This window comes from Anas acuta, chromosome 16, assembly GCF_963932015.1.
Source record: "Anas acuta chromosome 16, bAnaAcu1.1, whole genome shotgun sequence".
Lineage (NCBI taxonomy): Eukaryota > Metazoa > Chordata > Aves > Anseriformes > Anatidae > Anas > Anas acuta.
The window spans coordinates 10,376,800-10,397,942 of NC_088994.1; the positions used below are offsets into that span (position 1 = coordinate 10,376,800).

Sequence of the window (21,143 nt, forward strand, 5' to 3'; positions counted from 1 at the left end):
CTCCTTCTGCCATCAGGTCTTGTCCCCTCTACAGAGTTTTGGTCACTCTGCCCAGATCCCATGGAGATCTGCCTCCTTTCAGCATCAGGACATTAAATGTCCTCACAATGAGGTTAGAGTTGAGTTTTTCTTGTGTCAGTGGGAATTCAGAAAAAACCACACTCAGCTTGTTTTCAGGTGTGTAAATGTTCATACACGTATTTGCCCTCTGCACCACAAATGCCCCAGGGATGACAGCCCTGCTTTGCAGGAGTAAATCCATGCACACGTGTAAGTACAGAGATAAAGCTGCTTTATTTGCCAATCTCCAGTGCTCTGAACTACACTTCTACATCTAGTTTCCTCCAGCAGGATAAAAGCCATCAGATTACAATATGGTGGCCCTAACAGGATGGGTCAGCATCATGCATTGTGGAAAAGTATTATGCATATAAGAAGAACACAGGCAATTCACTAAACTGGACAATAGGTCAAGAATGTATTTGAGTTAAGTCAAGTTGAATGAACATGAACTTTGTCATTTTCCTCCCCTTTTATGGATTTTTTTTCCCCACATTAGACACTGGGGAGAAAAAAAAAAATAAAATAAAATAATCCCATCTCCCTTCAGAAATGAACTTTTCTTCTTAGATTTTTTTTTTTTTTTTTTTTTTTTTTTTTTTTTGCAGCTAAGCTGAACAACAAGACAGAAAGAAAAAGGAGAAGAACCTGTTAAAAATGATGCAACTGGCTTTTTCCCTTCCCCAGACTATGAAGATTAAAATAGTGATTGTTTCCATCAAACGCCTTAGATCACAGCTTTCACTAACCAGACTATTCAAGCCACCTTTCCATTATTCATCCATCGCTTATATAACGGTGACTGATTTTATCACTATCCTTTGTATGCATTCCCCTTAGTGTTCTAAGGTAGGAAAGGTTTTCCCTCCACCCCATCACTTTGCTAACCAGCAACAGATACATAACTTTAGCTCAGTGTCTAAGAGTCTAAAAATGCATTTTCTCAGAGGATCTTTTTCCATCTGGATAACAATGATACAAATATATAGAGTGTCGTGGCACGTGCCAGCCACTAAACTCATTCTCTGGGGTTCTTAATTTGTTTACATTGAGTCATTTGGTTAACGTTGTCCTTAGAAGACAGAGAGTTTTAATATTATAAAGAGCTCTTACAACATGAAAGGCAAGTGTAATGAATTGCTAAAGTAAACCATGTAACCAACTCAGAAACCCTTATATACTCTGAAACCCTCAGTAATATATCTGCTTCTCTGCCTCAGCCCATATTTCATGTTAATGGTTCATCTTCCATCTTGTGATTATGATACACTGCTTCTTTCATTTATCTTCTCTATCCTAAATTCTGTTTGTAACAATAGTATACATTCTGCAGCTGTGTTCTTCTGTGGACTTGAAAAATATAAAAATAAAAATAACTTTAAAAAGCAGAGTTAATAACTAATATTGAGTTTCTCAGGACACTTAAAACCGTCCAGGTTTGCTGCATTCATCTTCCTCAAAATAGAGATCTAGATAATATGTAAGAGGAAATATAGCAATATGCTAGTCATTCCAAAACATCCTTTTCAAAAAATGCCTTCTGTCAGAAAAAGGAGCAGTCCACAGATTGAACAGGAGCAAGCAAGCACTGGATGTGTTTGCACTCTGAATGTGGCACTGGTTGTTTCCTGAACCTGTTCCCCTTGTCTCAGCAGTGACACTGAAGTCACAAGACTTATGCCATGGCCTGGGGAAGGTGATTTAATTGACACTCAGAAAATATTATACTGATACTACTAGAAAATGCTATAATGCAAAACAAATACAAATTGTTGCCTTAATAATAATGATAAACAATTAAAAATAAAGAAATGTTGCATTTTCTTTCTCCATACTTCAAAGTTAGCTTTTCCTTTCTTTAAAAAGAGAAAAGTGTCTGTGAAATTTTCAAAGCTACCTCAGTGCCTTTGTTACCCAGGTTCTTTTAAACAGTATCAGTTTTGGCTCCACAGCCATTTGGCACACACATCCTCAACTCATCCTGGCAAACAGGACTCAAAGACGAGAGCTGTTTTCTATACAGGATGCATTTAGGAGATCGGGGCATTCCTGGCTCTCCCAGATACCTAGCTCTGCTAAAAAAAACATCACCTAAGCATGACAAAGTGTTCCTTTTTATTTCCTTGGTTTTATAATAAAATATGGATGAAGCATAACTGAAATACAGATAAAAAGGTAAAACTACTGATTTCATTTGTAAAGAAGCCACTGATAACAATATAACACTGATAACCACACATGGCCAGAATGTTTTCTTGCACACTCAGCCTTCTGTATCAGCTACAAAGTTGACTGCTGTAGCATTAACACGGGAAGACAAAGGGAAAAGGAATGAGGAAGGAAAGGGAAAATGGTGATTTCCAAACCTAGTTCCTTCTAGGCTTGATGAGCTATGCTAAACACCTCTTCTGGGAGAAACTCCTACAGAAGCAACTGAAGTGTGGGACAACGCAGTGAAAATGAGCTCAGAGTCTGGAAGATAGCTCAAACTATAACCTAAAAGCCAGAGTTTGTCCTTGTTGAAATGTTTAAATGTGAGCTGAGACAACTGGCGTGCATTTGCCCACCTCCAGAGGCCACCTCAGGTCCCAGCGCTGTGCACAGGTGACACGAGCTGCTTCTCAGTGACTTCCCTGACACTTTTTGTTCCCTTCACTACCAAAATAATTAGCTAGGAATTCCAGTTTTAGAGTCTGAGCAGAAAAATTTAGGGCGTTTCCATCAAAATATATCTCTTTAATTGAATAACTTCCTAGACTCTCTTGTTAAAGTAAATAACTGCTAATGACTCAAGCAATCAGAAATGTTTTGCCAAGGGGAAATCAACAGTGTATTAAGATAGGTGAGTATTATTGCTGAATGCTAAAAGCAGCTTTTAGAGTTCAGATGTTTACAAACTAAAGAAGTTAGATGCATTTGATCATTCCAAAACATATACTGACACCTTTAATATCATTTTTCTTCCATCTGTGCAGGAACAATATTTCCTTTACATTACATATATACCAATGGGTAAAGTGAGCTTTCAGATTTTACTGATTTTATACAAAATACTGATGTTCCCCTCTGAATCAACTCTTACGGCAAATATATTTTTCATAATATCATGCATATTATGTGCTGCAATCCCATTTTTTTTTTAAGATATATATACGTATATATACACATTTGTTTGGTGTAGTGGTGATATACTTTGATTAATCATAACAAACATTTTAAAATGTTTTTCAAATAAGTAAATCATTTGCCTTCTTGGCAGGTCTTTCCAGTTCTCTCAAACTTCAGTGTTATGTGCAGAAACTACACTGTGTCTATTAAATGACCTTCTCCTCATCTGACTTATCCTGTAGGAGTGTGAACATACCCACCTATCTTCCTGAAATTTAAATAAATAAACAAATAAATAAAAATAAAAACCACCCTGTACTTTGGATCCAGAAAAATAAGGAATTTGGGCATTATTCTATGCCAGTGACTCTCTAAAATTTTATCAGGAGCATCAACCATCAGCCACAATTAGACTTTATATCAGTGAAATACCATTTGCAACAGTTAGAGCAATATGATATGCTACGCTTAGCTAACAAGTGAAGGAATTGGAAACAACTAAAACAACAGTTCAAGCCAAAGCTTGGATTTTAGAAGAGGTCCTAGATTTCTGGATATCCTTGCATCCAGAATTTTTCTCAACTACACAGTATGTTTTAAATTAGAACCATATCCTTCATGATATGCAAGGCACAAATGTCCATCAAATTCATTGTGTACTTTTGGACATGGGGAAGGGAGGTTTCATTAGCAGTTTGTGTGAAGATCATTTTCAATTGATATTCGATGTCATTGCACTGGAGTTTAATGCTGATGGCAAAACCTAAAGCACAGATCTCGTCCAAATTCCTTTGGAATCAATGTGATTCTTAACACTAACTTCTGTGAAGCCAGGATTTCTACCTAAATACTTTCAAATAAAATGCATAGGTTACTTCTAGATCATTCTGATCACCTGTAGGATTCTGCCAGACTAAACTGTGACAGTTTGCCTGCCTCTGAGGACAGTTTCTGTGAATCCTAAAAGCTTACACTTTGCATATAATAATTATATCCAATAAAAAAATAGCATGAAGTGACTTCCAAAATCCAAAGGTCAAAAATTCAGCTAACATATATTAATCTTTATTATGTAACAATGACATAATAAATAAGCTTATGAGTTCATATGACCTGTACAAAAAGCCAAAAAGATATTGCACCAAGTTAGGTACAGGCTATTTGGAGTTAATATTTGTTAAACATATGATCTAAAATTATATACACTTGTGGAGTTAAGGCAAAACTAGATAATACCTTTAACACAACAAAAGGTTTGAAAAATAGACATAATTACAAAGAGGGGGGTCTCATTTCCAGCTAATAAAGTGGCTGTGTCTAAGGAAGGAATCCCTTAGATTTTTAATAAAGCAGTTATTATCAATCACATTAATTAAAATTGTGAGATTAATGTGTGAGATTTCCTGAAGGGCAAAACTGCTTTGCAAAGTTGTGCCTGAATGATCACCTTTAACCCTGGTAAGAGTATTTTTCTTAATGGTTATAATAATCTGCACTTTTTAGAAAACACCATGTGGAAAAGAGGAATACCTTACATACACAACTAAAATACAATCATAACCTCTTAGCTTTATGTGAGCTAGACATGACTGTGACCTGTGACAGAGCATAGATATATGGGTGAGCCATCCAACAGACTACACGCAGAGAAGAATTAAAGTCAATTACGTATCAATAATAATTACCTTTCTCAAGACAATGGAATAAATCATGTCATTTAAGTCCCAGTGACAAAAACATGTATGACCAATATATCAATATACAGTTCTTTGGCAGCAACACACTAACTCTTGATTGAAGTCTGAACTCAAACTCTCCTAAATTATAGACCTGGTTGCCAGTCTTTTCGTAATTAAAGAAAATCCACTTCTCTCATGAATCCAATAAGTCCAGTAAATGAAATCTGAATAAATCTTGCAGGCAGCTTTAGACTGTAACATTAAGCATAGATATTTATCGTCTGCTTTAGTTTCAATCCAAATATATTGTATTTAAACACACGAAATTCTGTGAAACTTCTGAGTAGTTCAGATGGGGCCAAAATCCATAAAGAGAATCCATATTCACCCATGAAAAAACAATAAAGAAACATCAATCCCATGATGATAAAATGATCTTCATGTAACAGGGGCAATGATGAGTCCACACCTGGATGAATGTCACAGGAAAATTGACTTTACAGGGGAAAGACCAGAAAGCCAGAAAACGTAGAATACTGCCATCCACCGACCAGATTACCTTTCTCCAATTTCAGGTAAACCTTATCCTCCTTGTCTAGATAGAGCAGGACTCCATTAGTGGCAGCTTCACGTGTGACGTCCTTGTCCCCAGCAAAAGCAGAAATGACTGGCTTTCCGTTTAGCATCAAATTAACCTACGAGAGAAAAAACACTGAAAAGCTCTAATTAACAAGAAAACGTCAACAAGTCTCAATGAATATTAACTGCAGTGCCAGAGGTCTGTTTAAGGTCCTGCTGTTCGCTGTTGTTATTGTTTGTTTCTTTTTAACTAATTACATTCATGTGGTGTGGACGTGTTTCATGGGCTTGATCTGCGGCTAAATGGGGTCAGTGCGATGCTGCCCACTGACTTCAACGGCTTGGGCTCAGACAGTGTGAAAGGTAAATGAGATATTGTTGTCATCAGTTGCATGACCACATTAATTGTTGGCAGAACAGCCCTATCTATGCTAACTCTCTGGTGATACAGACCTGTAAGCTAGTACCTCAGTTTCGTTTCACATTGCCTACTTCAGAAGGTATTTAAAGGCGGTATTTTATGAACAAAGAAGACATTTTCAAGAAACTTAGGCACCCAGAGATACAATGTAGGCTCCTAATGAGATTTCCCAGTAGGCTGGGAGCTTACACTTCATTGAGAGCAAAACATACGTCCTTTCCATTATTGATTGCAGCTTGATTTTAAAGTCTAGGACAGACCTTCAGCTTTAGGAACCACCACACTGTGTTTTGATACTGAATCCATTTGTCCATAAAACACTTCTGGATGTACACAGGGCCTCTTCTATGAAAGCCACACTACACAGACAGTTGTGTAAATAAAAAGTTGGACAGGGGTCAAAAGAATGGACAGATTCAGGCATTTTCATTTTTCCTATTAGTTTTCCACTTCTTTTTCTTTTTAAATTACTATAATACAGTCATGGAAGGGTGAATTAAGAAATGCTTGGTTAAACTGAGTATTCTGACCTTGCATATGCTTATATTAATTTTAATGGGAGTCACAGTGGAATAAATTACTGCTCAGCATAAGTCAGGGCAGCAGAATCTGGCCCTGATTTGGGATTTGCTTATCTGGGAAATCCACTTAATCAGATATCCCCAGGGAACCAATTTCAGTTTAATGATACTTAATGGCACTAACAGATGTTTCAGGGGCATAGTAATATCACTTATGTAGGAAGCCTTCAGGTGATTTAGTGGTGTTTGCCTGCATGTGACTGAGACTCAAGCTGGTTTGCTCTACTGCAATGGTTTTCAGTCCTCCCCTTCACTATCACACACATGAAAAGGTCATCAAGACTTCACTTGTTGCTTAATTTAGGTTCATGTTATTTGTTCTGTACCATCTCTGTTGTTCGGGTTTCCCTGCGGGTCATCTTACAGCTATTTGGATTACAGCAGAAGACATACCACAGGTTTGCCTCAGATTTACATTAACTGTGCCAAAATGGAGCTACCCAAATTCATCCACCACTTCTGAAAATCTTGATCTAAGAAAGATTTTAAGTCATGTGGTAGGTCATTAAATTCCCTGTTATAGGCCCCAGACTATCAGGTTTGAGTACTTGGGTGTAAAGCACTGAGGGCTGCACTAGGCTTCCAGAATCCAAGCCTGAACATCTTTCCTGGCAATACGTATTTTTAATCTGATGAAGGTGAATGACATACAGTTATTCTAGGCCATTTCAACCCTCAGCATTTAAGAGAGTGAGAGGAACAGCATTTGATCCTATTAAATAGCTTACAAGCTCATTATAGGGGAGTTCACGATGTCAATATTTCATCTAAGACTTTTATCCGAATGGAAGACCTTTCCTGAATGGAAGCAGGATTTCAAGTTGTAAACTGAAGGTGAATTTCCCCAGGGATGGGAACGTGTCTTACACCAGCTTTCTCTGACTTCTGTACCATTTACACTTTTCTCAGGAGCTTTCATGGCAAACCAAAGCCAAAGCTGCCACAACGAAAGGGCTGATCATGCCTCCTGCAGAAATCAGTTTCCTCTCAGCCCTGTACACTGGAAACCACATTCAGGAGGAAATCAGAGCAGGGTAAAAGCGACAGATACTTCTATGAATCCAATGGTCTCACAGGTGGAAACAGGAGAAGCTACAAACATTATTCCAAATCTAGAAAGCCAGCATATATGTCACAGAAATGGCATGACCTGGGGTGAAGATTAAGGAATGACTTTGAGGAATTTACTTTTGGCTCAGCAAGGTGATGTTCAGGAACTTAGAGGCTTTTCCTCTAAGCTAGTACATATTTATATTTAATTAAGCAGTTCAGCTGCTATTAAGCTGCAAATGAAAACATAGAATTGCACCTTTTTTTAGTATATGAGGTATCTTTTATGCATTATATAGTGAAGCAAGTTAGCAAGTTTAAAATGCTATAAAGGTTCCCTAGAAGCAGCATAACATTCTGGTGTAGTGGCAGAACAAGCAGAGCACAGCAGTCTGGTTTCATGAGCATCTATCTGGCATTGTGATCTGACAGCCAGGTGACAAGATTTTACCAACATAAGCAACTGTGGTAGGTATTCCCAGAACCCCTGTGTTCAAGACAGTGAGTTTAACCAGTAGAAAAATATGACTTTTCAATAGTATTTATGCAATCAAATGAAATTCAGAGATATATTTTACCCTTGGTTGTCTCATTCTATTCAACACTTCACACTACACCAGATAGTTAGTACTTAGAGTACAGAAGTGAAGCTGTGGCAATTTATCTCAGGTGAGAATCCTGCCTCATTCCAGCTGTATGGTTTAAATATATTCACTCCACTGCTGGGAACTGTACACCACAAGTTGCTTTAAACTAAGCTATTCTTCCTTGAAAGTTTGTTAAATGCTTGTGTTCCGTCAAGATTCTATTGTGAATAAACAATTTAAATAAAAAATTTTATAATCATACTTGATCAACGTACCTGTATTGTTTGGCTCTGATAGACTTTAATTACGTGAAAACTGAAACTGTAAATTCCTTTTCTTGGTGCTACAAAGACAGATTCCAATGTGAAAAAATTGCCCACATTTACTAGGATCTACAAACAGAAGGTACACAATGGGAATTAGTACAGGTGTTCAGCGCTAAATAATACATATAGACTATTAAATGTTTCCCCACAGATATTTGTCCATCTACATCTCTGATTTTTCATTCATTGTTCTATCAACTAAGTTGAAATATTACTGATAAAATGGATGTTTATTTATATTTATCGTGCAACTTTACTATAAGTAAGCTAGGGGGAGAATGTTTCTTACTTTGCTACTATGTCATGCCTACAAGATCTTCCTTCTACACATGCTTAGAGGATATTAAAAAAAGGCATTTTCTTTTTGTTCATCATACCCCAAAAATGACATCAAAACACTGATTCTGGGAGTGGCATATTAGTTTTGGCTAAAAAGCACTGGCCAAGACACCACCACCTTCCTGAAAGTATCAAACTGTGAGGAAGGCTGTGTGTGAATGCTGTAATTCATTCACCAGTTCAGAGTCAGCCTGAGCTACCAAAATACCTGGCATATGAACGAGATCTGGCTGTGAGCTTTTGCTGCTTTGTTTTTGTAAGCACTAATAATAATTTGGGTTTGATTAAACAGAGACAGGGAACCAAGAGGAATGTACCAGATGAGTGCATCATATATATACTAAATCTCTTCTTAAATGACTAATTTTTTCTTTCTTCCCACTCGGTTATGCTCTATTTTTAATTGGTATTTTCAGGCTCCTTTATGCCAGACACAGCCCTAGAAAGCCACGAGGAATGCCCACGAAGTTAGGGCGATTCAGATCGCCAGCATAAAGCTACGTAACAAATCTGGCTTCGGCTGTCAGGATAATTTACTGCTCATTTTGATATGATCTAGGAAGTAAAATGACTATCAGTCTCAATTACCTGCCCTAGGACAGGATCTGGCATAGGAAATACGTGCCGCAACCTGCATGTTAAAGCATGACTGACTGAGAAGGGCTGTACTAGGAACCTGTGGTTTTTAGAGAAAACTGGAATTATTTTTCCTTAAAAACTGCTCTTCTCTTCCCCCTCCAAGGCTCCACCAGCCAACCGAAGTGTGACGGGGCTGCCCGCACCCGGGCACCGCCGGTCCCCCAGCGCCTCGGGGTCCCCGAGGGCTGCCCCGGGGATGCTAGCAGGGCCCCGGCGGTCTTCCCCCAGGTTTTCCCGGCCCCGCAGCCCCCCCGGCCGGGCTTCACCTCGCCACTCTGCCGGGTGCCATCCACCGCCGAGCCGGGAGGGGCCGGAGGGCACAGAGCGCACGGCCCCGGAGCCCCGACGGCGGCCGCCCCCCTCCGCGCCCCGCTCCGCCCTCCCCGGCGGGCAGCCCCTTCCTTCCCCGGGGGGGGCTGGAATTAAAGCCCCCTGCTCCTCAGGAGACCCCAGCCTCCCGTTTCCCCAGCTTTGGGGCTGGGGTTCCCCGCGAGCATCACCCCAGGGCGCCCCGGTTCCGCGGGACACGAGGGGACGGCACCTGTTGATCGCCCCCCAGCCCCTCGGGGATCCCCCCCGGACCCCCCTCCGGGCCCCGCAGCCCACCTGGTCGAAGTAGATGATGCGCGTCTTGTTGCTCATCTCGGAGGGCTCGTGGTTGGTGCTCCTCACGGCCGAGAAGGCGACCTTGGAGTTGGCCGCCCGCACGGAGATGCCGAGCGGGGAGGAGGAGGACGAGCCCTTGGCGTCGGTGGCGGGGTTGGAGTCGCAGACCACCAGGCACTTGCCCTCCAGGACGATGGGCTCTGTGTCGTTCTGCGCCCTCGCCGCGGGGCCGCCCAGCGCCAGGGCCAGGAGGAGGAGGGCGGGCAGCAGCCGCCAGCCCATGGTCGGCACCCGCGGCCCCTCCGCGCCGCTCCGCGCCCCGCTCCGGCCACCGCGCACCCGCGGGAGGCCCCGCCGGCAGCCCCGCACTGCCCCGCACCCGCACCTCCCGGCACCGCCGCTCCGAAGTCTTCTCGCTTTTCCTCCGGCTTCTTCCCTCTGACTCTTTTTTTTTTTTTTTTTCACCTCTCTTTTTCTTCTCCTCCTCCCCCCCCCCCTCCCCGCCACCACTTTGTGTCTTTTTTTTTTTTTTTTACCCGACTCCTCTTTCAAACCCGCCGCAAAAATGCAGCCGGACAAAATAAACACTTCCCGGCGCCCCCTTTTCTCTCCTCTCTCCACATCAAAAAAAAAGGGAGTAAGAAGGAGGGGGGTGGGTGGGAGAAAAAAAAAAAAAAAAAAAAAAAAAAAAGCCCTCAGGTGAATTATTGATGAGAGAGAGGAGAAGAGAGGGGTCACGAAGAAATAAAACCAGTTGGCGTTGCCATGATTGCCGCTGCCGGCTCGCTCTCCTCTTTGAGCTGGAGATCCAGGATGCTCGGAGTGGCGGAGCGGAGAGGTGGCAGCTTCCCCCCAGCTGCCAGATCCCGTGTCTGATACCACCGCCGGGGTGCTGCAGACTCCAGATCTCTCTCTCTCTGCCTCTCTCCGCCACAATTCCCTAAAGAGTTATGTCACAACAAACCTGCCCGTCCCTCGCCCAGCTGGGCAGATGCGGGGCTCCATTAACAGAAATCCTCCTCTTCAAATTGCCCCCTCCGCCGACTCGCACACTTGTCCTCCCAGGCAACTTTTTAAGCAGCTGCAAAGCCAAAGGGAAAGCAACAAATCAGTGCAACGTCCCTCGTTTCCAAAAGGAGGCGGGGGTAAGAACTGCAGCCTGGTGGAAAGGCGTGCTTCTAAACCTGGAGGAGTCTCCCGGGGCACAGACCTGCCGTGCTCTTCTTTGTGGCTTGCACCCTGACCCCGTGTGCCATGCCACTGATGCCCCAGAGCCCGGCACTGGGTAGGAGGAGGAGGGAAGCAGCCCCCCTCAATGCCCCTCGTTCAGACCCCCCATCACTGAAAGGACTGTCCTGCCTTCCCTTTGAGGATTAATATTGCCAGGTATTGCCTCGTGGTGCTGCCAAATGGCTGCTGCCGGTAACGTTTGGATTAGACTCCCCTGTCTAGTGATATTTCTTGTTTGGATGTGTGCTGAAAGGACGGGAAGAACAAGCAGGTGCCTTTGCTCAGTACTCCCACGCACCAAGATTATTACAGACTTGACTGGTATGGCACTGGTGACGGCTTCTAGAGCAGATCTTTCTTGCATCACCTGGTCCCATGATGCACTGAAATCATCTCTTGGTGAAACCCAGCCCCATCGAAGGACTGGTAGAAATGAAACAGTGCTTCCAGAAGCAGAACAGGCTCAATGGAATTTCATTCGCAGCAACAGCAAAGAGTCCATGGCTTGTAAGAAATGGAGAGTGTGATTTTTGGATAGATGAAGTTCAATGCGACAAATATTTTTGCATATAAGAGTTTTGCAACAAATATTTCCCATGTCAGCCATTAAGTAAGAGCAGCCTTCATGTACTTCTTGTCCATACCCATCCCTGCCTGGGTCCAGCCAGGTCTGTCAAACCCAGTTGGGAAAGGTGCTGACCCAGCTGCGAGCTGCAAACGCCCTCACAGCTTGCTGCCTCCCTGGAGGCTTGGGCTCCTGAGAGGCTTGGGCTCCCGCAGCACCTCAGCTCCATGCATTGACAAATGCTGGCCATAAATCTGGACTCTTAATAGACAAGTGAAATTAAAGAAGCAACAGGAAGCTAAGAGGAGTAATAAAAAGCACTGAAACCCACTCTCCAGTGAATAAAAGGCTCTCTGTGGGTAAATGTGAGCTGGGACTGTTTTTCAGGTGATGTGGAGAAGTGAGGGTGAAGCATTGTCTGCAGAATTCAGTCTTCAAGAAGCTGTAAAACAGCCAAAAAGTCCCCTTAGCTAGCAGTAAGTACAATACTCTGTAAATTTCAGAAAGCTAGATGCAAATTTTAAGGAATGCCTTTGCTCAGACAAGGTAAAAAGAAATCTTACTCTTTTCTAGGAATGCATCAATATCCTCTTATTACAGTGACACCACCAAAAATGAACAAAACAAGTCAAGTTGAGAAAAACCACTTGCTGTAAACAAGAAAGGAGACAAGAAAGGAGGCGAAGACTTGCCTCACAACATTGTTCCTTTTGTATTGGATCCGCAGATTAAAAGATTCATGCCAACGCATAGGAACACCTGTCTGGAAGGCTCATGTGAAGCAGAGCTGTGTGAAAACAGCAAGATTCTGTTCCACAATGTTTTGTAAATAAATACACATGTATAAATAATCCCACACTATTGCAACATCTCTCCTGTATAGTCTCTTCTGTACCTCATGCTGCTCAGCCTTTCAACAGTGCACAAATCACAACAAATCTGTATGTATAACATATAGTATATATATAAATTTGGGTTGAAATTTGAGACTTCTGTCTATTTTGAATGTTCCAGTATTTGCCAGAGACTATGAATTTTACAATAAGTTCAAATAAATTGTTCCAATGCGTTTTTGTTGTGGACAATGACATCAACTGTCTCAACAGTGGAAAGACAATAAAATAGGCAAATTTAGATGAAGCAACTGAAAAAAGTACCATCAGAAACCGAAGTGGTCCAAGGGCCGATGTACAAGCTGAAGGAGCTGTTTGGGAAGGTCACTTTCCCATTTCCTCGTCTGCAGCTGCAGGCATGTGCTGAGGCTCGCGTGGCCACACCACGTGCTCATCCCACTGCTCTCCCTTGGGTGCCTGTGGAGCTGATTTGCACAGAGCGGACAGCAAAGTGCAGCCAACATCCAGCTGAGAACACATCTCACTGGTGTGCTCTTCTCCCAGAGCTGTGTGTGCATTTTTTGTACATACAGGTTCCTTGAGCTGTGTGACCAAATTATTAATTAAGTATGCACCTAACTAATTACAGCCATTTGTGAACACAGCTACTTCATTTCAGAGCTCAGTTGTGATCAAGTTAAATGCACGTCAGGAAGACATTTGCACACACGTTTTGCATGGGGTTATAAACCTGTTTTGAGATCAGTCTGCAAAAGCTAAGTGCTCCTCATCTCATGCAACCTACTCTGGAAAAGTCAGAAAATACAAGAATTCTCTTAGAACTACCTGTCAGCTGCATGGGTAGTATGAGACAAACATTAATGATTAACATCGTACTCCTTCTTATCTATGAAAGGGAGACAAAAGTGGGCTCTGTCCTGCACTGTGGATTAAGTTTTCAGGAATGTCGAAAAAATTCTGAAAATACTTTGGCAGGTGGCATTTAATTTGGACATCAGTGGTACCCCAGCCTGACTGGGGTGTACTTCAATGAGACCGTGATTAAAGCCAAGTATCAGATACCATGAAAACAGGGTCAGGTTCTGCCCCTACATTTTGCCCATAATTATGCTGTGCACATGCTCATAGACAGTTCTCGTTTCAGAATCCTGTGTTGTCTTAAAAAAAGACCCTTTGAATTGCAGTCTTGGTGTGGAGGAAACTTCAGACATTATTCTTGTCTTGGTGCCTTTGACTTAGGATATGTCGCTTTATTTTCTTCTGATTTACAAAAGGATACGGACAAACTCTTTGTTGCTTTGTGAATCATTTTCTTTTCCATGACCAAAACATGCTCTCCAGTACTACTGGCTTTGATGGATTTCTGGCTTCATTATTCCTCAGTAAAATGAGCAACTTCAATGTGTTATGGAGTTGAAGGAATTGGACTGAGAAGAGGCTCAGGTGCAGCAAGACTGTCCCTTTTGTGCGGTAGCTGGAACACAGGCGTGCACCAGGGACTGCAGAGTTTCTGTCCTCGTGGGAACCAGCAGCAGCTCGATCAGATATTTACTCGATGCCTGGCACTATGTTTCAGTATTCTTTTCCCCAAAGGGTAACCGGTATTGAGATTTCAGGTGACATTTATTAACAATATGAATTCAAGTGATGAATAAGACTATTAAAATTTTTCTTTAGCAATAAGCCATTTGCAAGATGGAAAGAAGGCAGCAAGATAACAGGACAAGCAAAATTCGACAGAGCGATCCTGATTTAACAGCTGAGTCCTACAAGTGCAAAAGAAATCTTATGTCAAATAAATGTCCTCTGCTCTGGGAAAAGGAAAGCAAAATAGAAGTCATCGGGGAAAGTGTATTTGGGGGAGAAGCTGAAATGAGAAAAAAAAAGAAAAAGATTTCTTCTTGGAAATAAAGTGAATATAACCTCCAATAAAATTAGTATTGTTGGCATTCAAAATCAAAAGCATCACACTGAAAAATGCTGTAGATGGTGTCTTTTCTGACTGTTCAGACAAGGCACCAAATCACAACTCAGAAAGTAATGGTGGCAGTTAAAACAAATTCTTGGAGGCAATGGCTCAAACACTTAAACAGAGAACATTGCCTGCTATCAATAATTTCCGAGTTTATAACTGGGCTGTTAGGGCTGCCCTGCAGAAGGCAGGGCCTGATCTCGGCCACAGGCAGCCCACACATCAACCGCTGCTGAGCTGCTGGCATGGTGCATGACACTCCCAGGGAGAGTGGATCTATGGATAACATACATAATCCAGCCCCAAATCCATGCATAAGTAAACAGAATGAAGAGCTCCCATCCGCAAAATGTTTGAACCATATCATGAAACATCTCCTTCTTTTTTTTCCCACCCAGGCAGCGGGAAGACAGCTTAAAGGTTATTAGCGTTCGTGCTCTTTGGATGGGTGGGCTGTGATTTAATTGCTGTACAAAATGAGAGAAGTTTGCTGGGGATGCTGTGGGAAAGACGAGTTGAAACGTGATGTTTGGATTTAATTCATAAGCAGCAAGGTTAATGATCGCCCTCATTTTATCTGACAAAGAATTTCTTGGTATTGATCTTCTACCTCTAACAGGGATTTCTTTCTTCCTTTAAAATAAAAACAAGTAAAATAAATAGCAAAAAATCAAGAATGGAAATTTGGTAAGATTTAGCTCTCTGTTTCTTTCCCTTTCTGGACACATGCTGTGGTGGCCTAAAACCATCTCCAGCTGGAAGCATTTTGCCCTTTCATAGGGAACTTTCTGCACCAGAGAAGGCGTTAGGCAGTTTTCTGACAAAGAGAAGAGCTGCAGGGAGAATAGAGAGAAAAACATCATGTTTACATTTTCTTTCATTTTTTGACTTGTAAACATGAATTAAATATGGTTTCTGTACATTATTGCATGATGCCTTTCAAAAATCATTAGAAAAGAAACATGTTGCTTTGTATAATTAGTCATTTGCCACACAAAAGGGAGAAATCATCTCCCTCAGACTTCCTCTCGTGCTTTGGAGCTGCTTGCTTATGTCTACAGGCTGTGTGGATTCTCCAAACCCCTCGGTAACAAGCACCCGCCTTCCCTTCCTTTCCTTTTTTCTTCACCATAATTATATTTCCCTTCTGTCAAGCTGAGCTCTCTGTTTGCTGAATGTGGAGCATGGTTTTGTACTGAGCTGGCTGAGCACCCGTCAGCCTCCTCGCAGGATTAAAATCACCCACTCCAGCCTTGCCTTCTTGCTGAACTCATCCCAATGAGGACATGCAAGGTGAACTGGGCAGGAGAGGCAGGGAAAGGGAGCAGAAAGGCTAAAATAAAAGGCAGGACACAGTCTCAAACCACGCTGCTGTGCTTACGGAGCTTGGCGGTGCTGGGTTGGACTTTTTACTGTCTTTTGCCATTCTTTCAGGCTAAATATTGTACTTCCTGATTTGGCTGCCGTCTCCATCTGTCTGTTGGCTGCAGTACAGACTAACTTATCTTTTGGACACCTGGCCCCGTGACTCTCAGCTAGTTAAACAGTTTGTTGGCTGAGTGCAAAACCAATTCACCTGGCTAATGAGCTTAATGGTTCTTAAGAAGATTCCATTAATATTTTATAAAGTAAGTTTCACTTCATTTATTTAGACTTAAATTGCATGGAAATATTATAGAACTATAATAAAACCTTCAGCCATATATATGCATACGGCTGGCGTAACTAAAATGAACAAAAGTTTTTTGCTATGGAAGTCGGGCAGATGCAGAACGAAGCCTACATTTTCCTCGCTTTATTTTAATCTACTCCATAGATGCATATGGGTGTGCTTCATCTCTGGCACCTTGCTTGGCTTTCTAAGTAAGCGCTTTCTCTCTGTCTATTTTGAAAGTAGCTCTCAGCATCCTATTCTTCCCTTCCCTTCCCTTCCCTTCCCTTCCCTTCCCTTCCCTTCCCTTCCCTTCCCTTCCCTTCCCTTCCCTTCCCTTCCCTTCCCTTCCCTTCCCTTCCCTTCCCTTCCCTTCCCTTCCCTTCCCTTCCCTTCCCTTCCCTTCCCTTCCCTTCCCTTCCCTTCCCTTCCCTTCCCTTCCCTTCCCTTCCCTTCCCTTCCCTTCCCTTCCCTTCCCTTCCCTTCCCTTCCCTTCCCTTCCCTTCCCTTCCCACCTTCAAGTATTTCTTAAAAATTTCTGCAACACCAGAACAGATAAAACAATATGAAGAAAAAAAAAAAAAAGTCTACTTATATGTTTGGAGCTTGTTTAATTTCCCTGGCATTCTGTTACATAAAATTTGTGTTTCAATGGAACACAAATTGCGGAAAGAGAATTTTTTAATTCTATGTGAATTTTAAAGGTGATTTAAAAAAACGAAGTCAGCAGGATGTCTGCATGCATGTAAGGGTAAAAATGTTCAGATATGCTGACAGCTCTGGCATTTGAGGTCTTTATTCAGCATTTCTTACACAACCAAACCCTCTGTTTAGCCGATACTGGAAACCTGAGCGCACTTCAGGTCCAAGCAAAAAGTGCAAATCAGGGTTTGAAATGCTCATGGCCAGATTCTGTGATTATTTCCAGCAGTTTGTTTCTGCCGTTACTCTTTGACTGATCTCTGGAAATATTCCACAGTTATACTAAGTCCAATACATTTACTCCAGATTTATATCCATGTCAAACTGAGACTCTGTAGGTTCTTTTTACTCCTTCACAGATCCTTGGTAGGAGTCAATTGTTTGCAACATTAATAAGCCAGTAAATTGCATAACTAAACTTGGCTGCGGACTGTCCACAAATAGTTTAATATTTCTTCTGTGAGTTTTTATTGAAAATATTTCCAGTAAATCTCTTACTAATTTACATGTTTAGCCCACTTGTAAAAACAAGGCTTCTGTGGCCTGAGACTGTAAAAGCAACTAGCATACATTAACCACCTTTATGGCAGGTACTGAAAGCGCTATAACTTGTTATGAAGTAAAACTAAATTCTTGTTTTACTATTGCATTTCAGTTCATGTCTAGAAAAAAAAAATGAGTTTGTGTTTTCAAGTAAGTTACCTAATACATTTGTGCAGTTTTAGGAAATAAATAATTTTGGAAATGCTGCACTGACATATGCAGCAGTCTTAGATTTTCAATTGCATTTTAATGAAACAAAAAGTGTGTTTTTTACACAAATGGAATAAAATGAGATGATACAGCCATAAAATTTAAAAAGTAATAATAATCAAAAAAATAATAATAAAAAAACAGGAGTGAAGAGGAAAGGACTTGGTTTGCTGCCTGCTCTGAGCTTCAGAGCCCATTCCACCTAGCAACATGGGCACAGCACACTCAGGATGGAGTTTGCAAAGGCTTTGGTAATCTGCTGGCACTCAATTTAGCTTAAACTGTTGAATAAATTTTGTGGATATAGTTTGCTAATTTGATGTCAAGGAAACCATGGAAAAAATTGGATCCTGAAGTGGTGTAATTTAGTACCTCTCCTCTGACATCAATAGAGGAACATAGATTACCTCCCCTCAGTTGTCCCAGATAAATTCCTCACTGAGTGGTTCTCATAACAAGTGCAAATGAAAAAAAAAAAAAAAAAAGTGTTGCTGAGGGAATAATTTGCTTTAAAGCAAGTGTCTAAGATAGTGAATTAGAAGATTGCTCATTGGTTGTATTACTTGTTTGATATTTAAAAGGGAGTGAATTTACTGGAAGGCTTGTGATCATATTCAGGGTGGAAGCCACAGGGAATGGTTTAGCATTAGGATTTTTAGTGCCATCTACTGAGATGTGCCAACTTTAACAGAATAAAAAAACTGATCTTTCATATATCATAGGCTTCATTTTTAACTTACCAACTTTCATTGCAGTCATTTGCTACTCAGACTATTTTCCAGCCTCCTTCCAGCATGGGTCACATCAGACTGTCCTGCTATATTCACACACTATTGGGAAACACATAAAAATCACAGTGTGGTACCTCCAAGTCATCTGGTTTCTCTCTTCTCATTTTAGAACAAATATCATGAAAGCAGATCTCCAAAGCTGGGCACAGCCTTCTCTAAAACACCTTGGCAACTGGAACAGAAACATCCACTACCGTTTCCTTTCCTTCTTTTGCCCTGTATGTGGCCTCCAACACCCTCTCACCTCTCCTCCAACAGGTTCTTTAACCTTTCTGCAGCAGTTGAGCTGCTCAACAGAGCTGGTGTCTCAGCCCCCTGGGATGGCAGAGTGCAACCACCACAGTAGAGGTTCATATAGGGAGGTCTAAACAGGCAAAGATGAGTGGCTAATTTTTTTTTCAATGAATCAACCAAGTAAAAATTTTAAAGGAACAAAACGATTTGGAGATCAAGCACCAAAAATGTTATTTCCACTTCAAAGAAAGCAAAAGTCTTAGGTCAAATGGCTTCTTTGAGAGAAGTACAATGATTTGTTCTATCTACATGCTCTTTATGACTAAATGTCTTCAAATTTCTGAAGAACAAAGAAAGAAAAATGTTGAAATTTGTTTTGTTCTGGTAATTTCAGGATTTCAAAATTCTTTTCATTTCTTTTATTTCATTTATTTCATTGGCTTTTCTAGGGGTTAGCAATTCTAAAGGGAGAGAAGAAAATCTGAAACCAAATCTTTAACAAATTTCATCTAAAAACTTTTATCATTCCAGAAATTATCTGTGATTTGGAATGTGCAAAAATATCTCAATCTCATTGCTCAATACATAAATTTTACTTCACCCTCTCAGAGGCAGAACACTAAATCTCAAAGCCTGTTTCTGCCATTTTCCCAAAAGTACACATCCTTTATAGTGACAGTATAACTTTCTCAACTTAGTATTTTGGTTAGTATTTTTTAGTTCATTTGTATTAAAAATATTATAATCTCAATGCACCTTATTTTCGAGAAACTGTGGTCCTAACTTATGGAGTACATGTAGTTTATGTAACTTAAATCTGCAAAATATTTAACAACAAGCATCTATTCAGTCCTAATATTTGCAATTCACAATTGGTTTTAGGCTAGAAGATGAGTAAATGAGACTTTCAATCGGAGAAAATAATACTATGTAAATTTTTCAATTATTCAAGCAGCATGAAAAGTAAGTCTTTTATTCTACACGTGTCTCTTGGTTAGCTGCTTGAGGATTTGGGACTAAATTTCACTTTCTCTTGTATTTGTACCATTACCTAGCATGGTCTGGAAGTGAATCCTAATAGATTTTAGAAGAAAGAATGTTTTGTTCTTGTTTATTATTATTGTTGTTTTATTTATTTATCTCCAGACAATCATCTCTGAGATATGGGGATATCTATTTCCCCATCTATTACTATATTGCTCTAAAAATGAACAGGTCCCACCAAGTGTCTCTCTGGCAACACTACAAGCAGCTCCTCACCCTGTAAGTTATGATGACTTCTGTGAACATGTACCAATTTAAATTAGCTTATAACAGACAGCATATCTAATATTCACGTTGAACATATTCTATTTTATTTCATTAATTGGAGTGATAATTTTCAGCTATAAGTTAGCAACACACTAAGTATGGATGGCCTAACCTTTGTAGCAGATGGGAATTGATTAATCTGTTCAAATATTTTGATGATTCTTAATCAAAGCAAAGCGATGCAGGATTTTCTTCCAAGGTTTATTTGTCTCTAGCAGGCATAACTAGTGCTTCTACAGCTCTCTAAAACAGAATGCTAATAGAAAAGCATTGTTCTTCTTGATCAGGTATTCAAAACTGAGTTTAAATTATTTCACACTTGAGCTTTCTGTTTGTGTGTCCCCATAAATGTTTAAAACTGCTCTTGTCATAGAAAGTATGTGGCAAGAAAACAGTGAGATTAGTTATTTATTGGGAGGGGGGAGGGGGTGGGCTGGGGTTTTTGCTTGTTTTCTTTTTCAAGAGAGAACTATGCATAAGCAGTCCTTCGCCAGATCTTGATACTACACTCCTCCAAACATTAAATGTAGTTTATTAGATGTGGATAAGGACAAGAAATCCCCAGAAATCCCCACACCCTGAGGTATCAATAAAATATTAAGATCATGTTAGATACATCCATATTTTTCAGCACTTTCAAACCTCTATAGGGCCTGACACCACATTTGCAGTGTTCCTCTGTGCTGTGCACACATCGCCACTTCAGTACAGAAATATCAAATGATTTTTTTCCATCTTCCATCTTTTTTTTTTAATGTAAATATTGTGCCAGCAGCATGACAGGAAAGCATATTCCCTTTGTGTCCTGCAAAGCTTGCCTATTAATCCCAAAGGTAAACTCTCATAATTGTTCATGAACAGCCCTTTCCACTATTATTTGTAAGTGTATGTGATTCTTTACAAGTCTTGCCCCCAGAAAGCATCCTGGAAACCAAGCACTTAAAATTCAGGGCCAAACAAGACACTACTATTAAAAACAATCAGCCAATGCAAACACATAGCACTGCAAGAGCTGGGTTAGAAGTCTTCCTTTAAATCCCCTCCACACTTGCTAAGGAAAGCAAATTCATCTCACTGGACGCCAGCATTGTATAATTAACTATAT

General features: G+C 40.8%; 1 protein-coding gene across 2 annotated transcripts; it reads right to left on the reverse strand.

Moving 5' to 3' along the window:
* Positions 1-275: 275 nt before the first annotated feature.
* Positions 276-10,466, reverse strand: CBLN4 (cerebellin 4 precursor). Of its 2 annotated transcripts, XM_068700575.1 has the most exons (4): positions 9,976-10,466; positions 8,341-8,457; positions 5,407-5,542; positions 276-5,316 (listed from the first exon to the last, which is right to left on the reverse strand). In XM_068700575.1, exons 1-4 carry the CDS (start codon positions 10,255-10,257, stop codon positions 5,108-5,110), a joined length of 744 nt encoding a protein of 247 aa, XP_068556676.1. In that variant the 5' UTR covers positions 10,258-10,466; the 3' UTR covers positions 276-5,107. The 2 variants fall into 2 exon arrangements, with proteins under 2 accessions (XP_068556676.1, XP_068556677.1); XM_068700576.1 differs by having other exon boundaries at positions 5,174-5,542; positions 9,976-10,464.
* Between the last annotated feature and the right edge of the window lie 10,677 nt (positions 10,467-21,143).

Excerpts from the sequence above, each read along its gene's own strand:
- CBLN4 (XM_068700575.1), bottom strand. The coding sequence starts at position 10,257 with ATGGGCTGGCGGCTGCTGCCCGCCCTCCTCCTCCTGGCCCTGGCGCTG. Across the intron at positions 8,458-9,975 it reads GCATCATCTACTTCGACCAG|ATCCTAGTAAATGTGGGCAA; the intron begins GTGGGCTGCGGG and ends TTCTGTTTGTAG. Across the intron at positions 5,543-8,340 it reads ATCAGAGCCAAACAATACAG|GTTAATTTGATGCTAAACGG; the intron begins GTACGTTGATCA and ends TTTCTCTCGTAG.